At 39.2% G+C, this 8818-nt stretch overlaps 2 protein-coding genes across 2 annotated transcripts; both read left to right on the forward strand.

Moving 5' to 3' along the window:
- Positions 1-2775: 2775 nt before the first annotated feature.
- On the forward strand, positions 2776-3882 carry LOC129276850 (rhodopsin, GQ-coupled-like). Its single transcript, XM_054913251.2, has one exon. The coding sequence runs from the start codon at positions 2776-2778 to the stop codon at positions 3880-3882; it is 1107 nt and encodes a 368-aa protein (XP_054769226.2).
- Positions 3883-5245: 1363 nt separating this feature from the next.
- Positions 5246-6220, forward strand: LOC129276849 (alpha-1A adrenergic receptor-like). Its single transcript, XM_054913250.2, has one exon. It carries the CDS (start codon positions 5246-5248, stop codon positions 6218-6220), a length of 975 nt encoding a protein of 324 aa, XP_054769225.2.
- The last annotated feature ends 2598 nt before the right edge of the window (positions 6221-8818 follow it).

The raw sequence follows: 8818 nt of genomic DNA on the forward strand, positions 1-8818 counted from the left end.
TATAAGCACCATGCTCATTCCTTACTTCCTAACCAAAATCATAAAAAGCGCATCGCTTATTTATCCTTATTCCTTTCACGATGCTGATGGCGAATTTGGCTACCTAGGTATAGGGGGGGGGGGGGGCTCCAGTATATATATACTTTTTTTTTTGGGGGGGGGGGAAGGGTGGGCCGTGATAAGATTACAAGATTACAAGGATAATATAGAGGTAATATAAAATTAAAGGACTAAATCCTCTCTTATAAATTTTCTTTTATTTCATTTCATTTCATTTCATTTCATTTCATTTCGTTTATTTCCATTTTCAACAATTACAGTTTATTTTGTACATTTTAACATATAAATAACAAAACATATTTCAAGTATTCCTGTACAAAAATTATATTCAAGATTATTACATATCAGGTTGGATATGGAGGAGGCTGCTAAAAAGCGGAGCTTGTAGAGTGCAGCCTCCTAATAAATATTCTTGTAGTTGCATAGCATATAAAAATCAAAATAACAACTTGAGCATGAACCAGTTAAATTTAAAGGAAATAGGGGAAATTGAAATAGAAAAGGAAATAAGAAAAAGAGAGATTAAAGGTCTCCAGAAACCAGCCCCAGCACTCACAGACGGACCTCGTTCCTCCCTACTATTCTCTTCTTTTATTTTTACTAAAAAATAGGGAGGGTGGTCGCCCTCTGCACGCCCCCCTGTAGCACCGCCCTGCCTAAGTGCTAATGGAATAGATTTTCTTTGTGTCTCTCTTTCCATTTGATTCAACATTAATGAATGTCGCTTGTGACGTTTTCCAAATATTATATTCAAGAACGAGTGATCTACCTTCATCAATAGTGTTTTTAACCCCCACAATAAATCAGCACTTAAAAATAACGTTCACTTATTGATAATCATATCCAAGACAGCTTGTCCTAATTGGGTCTGAAACTGGTAGAAAATGAAACAGATCAGACGATTCCTTTCTGAAGATGCTTACAATATTGAATTGCTTAGTTGATATTTAACTTAGTACATTTGAACATTTTATCGTGTATTATTGTGTACGGTTTTCTATTAAAAAAGTATTAGCGCTATGTGATGGCCAGAATTTGTCTGAAACACTGAGTGGGGATACCTTGAACAAATATGCTTATATATGATATAATATTATAAACTATCCTTCACATCCAAACCCTCCCCAGACCATTCTCAACTACACTGTAAAAATATTGGGTAAAATTTGTACCACTACGAGGGCAATTATGTGTCCAACCAATTTGCGGCAGTATTTTACCCAATGCGGGAAGCATAATTGTCCAGTAAGGTTAAAAATTAAGCAGTAATTACTTTAGAATGGGCAAAATTTTCATCACACTGGATAAATAAAAATGCCCAAAGAAATTGCCAATTTCGGTTGGACACATAACTACCCTCATGGAGCACTTGTACCCAACATCTTTTTAGAGTGTACATCTATAAGCCGTGCCAGTACGTTGTTCCGTTCCCACTAAGTTGAAAATCGTTCTTCTCAATACATTTTGCCAGAATATAGTATATGAACTATTTTGTTTTGAATTGGATATCATAACTGTAGAGCTCCACATCCGGCCTAGTCAACGTTATATATATTGTATACTGTTGCTAAACCCATTAATTCTCTTTTTACAGAAAACTTGAGCTCGATTTTCTGACATTTCACAGAGGGTAATGACGTATAGTTTGGTAGGATGGCTTAAGAACCACCACCCCTTCAATGTTGGCTCGCATTTAGAATGGGGCTTTATCAAAGTTTGATGGTATAATAACGGTTAAAACCTACTGAAATCCTTCAATCCGATTGGCTGATAGTAAATTTGTGATAGCAAATGTGCGTTTGTTATCATAAAAAGTCTTTGTGAAATGGGGCCCTGCTTTCTGCGTACGATGCGTGATTCAGACGAAATCATTCAATTTCAAGTAAAGTGGTGCCGCTTAGAATGCCATCTGAAAGCTAGCTAGAAAGCGATTGTAGGCTTTTAAGCACCACTTAAAAGTGGTGCTTTTATAGCTAACCCGATATGACGGGGATAATTGTGGCAGTTGACATCCCATCGCGATGAAAATGCGGTCGTCCATCATGAATTATTTATTTTACTCTGTAGTAGTATTTATTTTTAATACACCTTGATTGGATTTTGCATATTTCATCAGGGTTATATAGAATCAGAATGATTTTCATAGGTGGAGAAAGCTATATAAATCTGTATTTATTTATACCGTTGATGCAGTCTACAAAAAATCTTTACCGTAGATTGCTTGAGCGGTTCGGCATGAGCTAAGTTGAGCTTCAACAGACGGGTTGAAAATTTATTTCAGTTTGATTACACCCATTTGATCAATCTCTCACAGATTAAAAATAACCATTATGATTGACGTTCAACATGATGGATGATAAGGCAAGCTATACAATACATTCGTGTGACTGCTTCAGTATATCTCCAACCGCGCTTGACTCTCCTTCTCACTCGCAGAAGTAGCTGATCCTAATAAGTGGAGGTCTATTTTGAGTTCTATGCAACCTTTTTAGAGGAAGATTTTACAAAAAAAATCTTTAACGTAGATTGCTTGAGCGGATCGGCATGAGCCGAGATGAGCTTCAAAGAGCCTGTTTTGGTCCTCGATAAAACCAAGAGGAGCATTTGACATTGCTAGAGACAAATGTTAAAAATGAAATGATGGATTTCGGAAGTGAAAGTCCGGAAATTTCGGCAAGTAGCAAGTTGTTCAAAAATGAAAGCTTGTCACGTAGCATGGATGCAGGAATTGGAAGTTTGGCAAGTAGCAGTAGCGATGTAGACATGGTAGATAATACGATGGACATGCCTTACGAAGTGCAAATCCCGACATACGACCCAAGTCTTGCAGCCTTGTATTACATTCTTCTAGCGATCGCCCCTGTTGCAGTTGTGGGAAATGGACTAACATACAAAATACTTCGGGATGACAGGAGTGGCTTTGATGATGTCATGAAAAAGATGTTGAACTCGTTAACCGCATCCTATGCTGTTTTCGCCATAGGGGAAGCACTGGTGTCTCTATTACAGATTGCCCCTTTAGACCTGAACGTGAAAGAAAAGGTGTGTATGTACCAAGCGCCACTGATCTATATGTGTCTCTTTTTGACTATAAGCTTAACCTGTCTCCTGAACATTAATCGTTACATCACGGTCACAAGACCCCTTCGACATCACCTGATAGTAACAGATCGGAGAGCATCAGTAATGATTGGAGTGGTCATAGCGAAATCGGTGCTCTTGACCATCCCCATGACACCGTTTCCAGGAACTCCCGCAGAACAACTTCAGAGACACTCCTGTATGCAGAATGAGGACGGTACTAAGGGCAGTTACTATCTTATATTCTTGATTGCCTACGTAGTCCTAGGCGCTGGTGTAACAATCATCTCGACAGTCCGGCTGTTGGGTATTTCCAGAAGGCAGTCGAAAGCCATTGCAGGTTTTCGCAAACATACTGGTAATGTGGTCTCCAGTTCGGGAGGAACCAAAGTCACCGGCCAGAGCATACAGACCGTCAACACATCAGCTAGTAATTCAAACTCAGATGGAAGCGACGAAGTGGCTAATATCACGAAGAAGCAGCATTCTCGAAACAGGAGAGCTTTCTTGACCATCTTCACCCTAAATATTGTGGTCATTTTCTCATGGATCCCTTTGATTATCTTCTACATCCTTGCCTTTGGTGGTGTCAAGGTTTCACCAATCTTGAAGTGCATTATGATGATCTCTATCATGTCAACAACATGCTGGCATTGGCTGATTTATATCACGACCAACAAGGTGTTTCGTGAAACAACCCTGTCCATCCTCAAGAAGTTCCGGGCCAATCTATCCTGGTAGTACAGACGTAGGAATCGGTTGTTTTCGTTGGTGTGTCAGTAAAAAAAAAAGTTCTCCTATCGTACGACGTACATGTTTGTATACATATATACGGGACATATGGGGCATTTTTTGGCGTCTGAATTATTTTCACTTAACAACATGGCCCTGGGAAGCGGGATGCTAGGGGTGCTGAAGCACCTCGAAAGATTTTCCCAGGGGTGCTGCGTGTATTATTCTCCATAGCCAGCACCCCCATGAATTAGGTGTGGCAAATTTGATAAATATAAGGAAAATGACCAAAATCTTTTAGTTTTACCTATGTTTTTCCTTTTTTGGTCAAATTTCTTGGCACCAAAACTGCCTTCACTTTGTAGTGAAACCCCTTTTTTGTGCTTGTCAACTTTTCTTCAGCACCCCCACTAAAGGAATCCTTCCAAGGGCCCTGCTTAATAATCACGATGATGATAATGATGACAATAATGATGATACTACTACTGCTATTTAATTTTTTTTATTACAACCATGGAGCTACTAGCTCCATGATGCAACATATACATCGTCTCATATGACCATGAGCTGGACGGTGTGAGAGGGGGCACGGCTGCTTTCTTCTCCTGACGCTTCAATCTGCAGCAGAATATAAAAAGTCAGCGGCTGCGCCAGTGTATTTCTGTAAGAAGAGAAAAAAATGTGCTCCCCACATTAGCCACATTCATGTTTGACTGGGTACTTATCGCGGAGCAAAGCTTCACCTTTTTAATGTAATAATCAGTTTCCTTTTACCTTCAATGAACCAAGTGCCCCCGTTCTTCTTTGACTACTGGAAGCTAATTAGGTATAAGTTGTATTTTTCTGTCTCTCTTTCAAGTCCGTTGAACATTGAAGATTCGATCAACATTCGAAATTCGAGCAATTTAAAATGATACCGATAGTTTGACGTGAAATCGCCATAAAGTAATTAGGTTGCTAACCCATCGTAATGAACTTGCTTTCTTTTCTTTAGGACGGTCAATAAAAGGGTTGCAAATTCATTTCAGTTTGCTTATCCCCATTTGATCAATCTCTCACATATTAAAAATAAACATTATGATTGACGGTGAACATAATGGATGATAAGGCTCGCTATACATTCGTGTGGCTGCTTCAATATATCTCCAACCGCGCTTGAATCTCCTTCTCACTCGCAGAACTAGCTGATCCTAATAAGTGGAGGTCTATTTTGAGTTCTATGCAGCCTTTCTTATTTGTGTCAATGATGATCATGCGTAACACCAGAAGTTTTGCAAATAGCGTAAACATTACAAGTACGGGTACCAACCCTGGTTTGGTAATTCCGACATACGATCCAGAAATTGTCTCCTTATATTATTGCCTTTTGGTGATGGCTCCTGTTTCAGTACTAGGAAATGGATTTACCTTCAGCGTCCTAAGCAGAGAGACGAGTGGTTTTGACGATGTTACGAAACAAATTCTGAAGTCATTTACGATAGCGAACATTGTCCTCGGGATCGGAGAAGCACTGGTATCGCAGGCACAGCTTCACCTCTCAACGGACGCGAAGAGAGACATTGTCTGCCTTTACCATGGCCCATTCCTTTATCTGTGTTTCTTTTTTATACTATCTTTAACTTGTCTCCTGAACGTCATTCGTTATATCACGGTCACAAGACCCCTAAGATATCACTTGATAGTAACTGATCACAGAGTATCAGTGGCTATTGGAATAGCAATAGTGGAATCCCTACTTCTAACCACAATCATAGCACCATTTCCAGGAACTCCCGCGGAACAGTTTCACAGACACTTGTGCTCGCAGGACGAAGAAAAAGTAAAAGGCAGTTACTATCTCATGTTCTTGATTGCCTACGTGATCCTAGTGGCTGGTATAACAATAACCTCGACAGTCAGGTTGTTGTGTATTTCCAGAAGGCAGTCGAAAGCCATTGCAGGTTTTCAAGAACACACCTTTAAAGGAGCCTCCAGTAGTTCAGGAGAGACCCATGTCACCCACCAGAGCCTTCAGACCGTCAACACATCGGCTGCTAATTCCAAATCGGATGGGAGTGACAGAGTGGCTGCAATCACGAAGAGACAGCATTCTCGTAATAGGAGAGCCTTCTTGACCATATTTATATTGAACATTGTGGTCATTGTCTCATGGATCCCTCTGACTATCTTCTACAGCCTTGCCTTTAGCGGTGTCAAGGTGTCACCAATCTTGAAGTGCGTTATGATGATATCCATCATGTCAACAACTTGCTGGCATTGGCTCGTTTATATCACAACTAACAAGTTGTTTCGTGAAACAGCCTTGGCTATCCTTCAGAAATTCTGGGCCAGATTATCCCAGCGCTAGGGAGCTCATTTCTCGTTCTGATAATTCATTCTTTCTTCCTTCATTTCTTCTACCCTTTCTTCCTTCCTATATTTTTCTTTTCTGTCTTTCTTGTTTTTTTATTTCTTTCTTTCAATTTTTCTTTCTTTCATCTTGAAATGTTTAAAGTAGTAATATGTAATGAATATTTAGCCACATCAAAATGGACATTTATCTCTATAAAGACCGATATAATCGCCTAGTTTGTTCAAATCTAGATAAAAAAAAGAAGAAGAAGTTTCGTGTTCCCGAATGTTGACTAATGATTGTTACTGGTTTGACGGTCATTAGTCGTGTTTATACTGAGGATCCAAATTCGAGGTCATTCCGGTTGATTCGAAGGGATGTCAGTCCCCTCGAATTCAGCACACGGCTTATACTGACAAGCATACGCCGACTTTTTTTGCCCGTCAAGGTAGAAAGAGTGTGTTTATATAGAAACCTCTCGAATTAGCGCCATGTTCATTCGGATAATCCAAAGTCAAATTCATGCTGGCGGATTCGATAGCTTCTTATAATAACACAACCTACCTTGAAAGGTGGATTAGATAGCTGGAATATGCTGCTGGCATGCACCGTGTCCACCCGGAGGTTTCGCATTTCGAGATACACTCAAGTCCGCTGAAATGAGCTCGAATTCCCATCTTCATCGACATCCGAGTGATTTATATATAACATAGGCGGATCCAGCTTTTTGCGAAAGGGGGGGGGGGGGCGCACTGCGGAGCGGCGCACAAATTTTTGCACTTCACCGGCGCCATAAAAGAATAAGGTGTATATATATATATATATATATATACATATCTATATGACTCATGAGATAGAGACACATATCTCACCAACAAATTAATGCGAGCGCGAAGCGCGAGCTGAAATTTTTATAGTATACTGACCTGAAAAAAGGAAAAAAAGGTGTCTGTTTAGGGCTGTTTGTAGTAACTCATGAGGATACATATCTCACTACACAGATAATGCGAGTGCCGAGGGCGAGCTAAAATTTCTTTATATTCTGACCAGAAAGGTTTATATTCTAAGCATTTTGGTACCAATGATTAAGATGGGTATCTAAAAAAAACAATAGATGCGAGCGCGAAGCGCGAGCTTAAAATTTTGATATTTCGATCTGAAAAAATGACAGTTTAATGGACGTTTTTAATAGAGAACAAGATTATATCCAACAAAAGATTATTGCAAATCGAAGCGGGAGTTCTTCTGATTAGAACTGAAAACGGGACATTCTATTCACATATATTTTATGATGAAAAGTATGGGGTTTTGCTACAGAAATGATGTGAGCGCGAAGCGCGAGCTAAAAACTTTTATATTCCAATCTTAAAAGCGGACAATTTGCATGATTTTAAATAAAGAACGAGTTGTGTAGCTCGATCTCACTTGCTGATTTCTGTGTAACATTACCATCTTATTTTATTTTTGCACATGCGGAACTATTGGGGGAGGGCAAAACGATATGTTTGCCCCCCAAACCCAATATTTTCATTGGTGGGGCGATCGCCCCTGTCCCCCGGATCGACGCCACTGCATATACAATGATACTACAAGTCATCATGAAATATTTGTAATACATCACCAATCCAGGTTTATATATTATCATTCAATTTTCATGTACATGATGTTTAGGCCTATATACAGACTTATATATTGTGATGCTTTTCATCAAATCTAATGCAATTTGTAATGATGAGTAATTTGTATCTAATTACTTTGATGAACCTGGATATAATGCTTATGAGCTGAATTCAGAAAGAGATCTTTCAAGACAGAGCTTTGGAAAAAGTTCTCCAGTTTTATAGGTATCGTTATTTTTGTTTCAAACTTCTTCCTGAGTGATCAGATGAATAATATTTAACTTAATGGAAGATGAAAATAAATCAAATTTTGTGGCGTAAACATTTAAACGTTAAAACAAAGGTATTGACAAACTGTATTTTTACATTGAAAATGATGTTTAGTGGTTTAAGGTCTAACTAATATACGTCTGCATGGTTGCGTAATTAGACACTCCCAGTATAAGCAACGTTTTAGACTAAAATATCGAATCATCTTCATAAAACACTAGAGTAGCTGTCTTACACTAAAGGCCATAGAGGTGGCACAATGTGGAATGTGTAAAGAAAAAAAGTGACTGACCTTTTTTTACTAAAGCATTGGAAAATAAGATCAAAATTAAAGGATTTGCTCTACATTTTTGTATGATTCTGGGATTTCTTAATATAACAAATTAAAGATTTCATGACATCTGTGGGCAACTGTCCCGCCCCAGTCCACTCTGTAAGGGCATGCGATAAGCTTTGTTATTCGTTATGACCATTTAACAATAAAATGTATAACCAGCTAGGTGCCGCTGATCATTCTTGACCGGCGCCGATCTAGATTTGGTTGGCAATAGGCCCTTCTTCATTATTCTACCGGCGCCTATTTATTGGAACCAGGGGACGCTGATCATTCTTGACCGGCGCCGATTTAAATTTAGGTGGCGCCGGTTAAGACAAAGGCAGCGCCGATTTGTCTTGACCGGCGCCGATTTAAACAAGTAGTGCTGATTATTTTTACAGACGTCAC

Source organism: Lytechinus pictus, chromosome 14 (assembly GCF_037042905.1).
Source record: "Lytechinus pictus isolate F3 Inbred chromosome 14, Lp3.0, whole genome shotgun sequence".
Lineage (NCBI taxonomy): Eukaryota > Metazoa > Echinodermata > Echinoidea > Temnopleuroida > Toxopneustidae > Lytechinus > Lytechinus pictus.

Excerpts from the sequence above, each read along its gene's own strand:
- LOC129276850 (XM_054913251.2), top strand. The coding sequence starts at position 2,776 with ATGGATGCAGGAATTGGAAGTTTGGCAAGTAGCAGTAGCGATGTAGAC.
- LOC129276849 (XM_054913250.2), top strand. The coding sequence starts at position 5,246 with ATGGCTCCTGTTTCAGTACTAGGAAATGGATTTACCTTCAGCGTCCTA.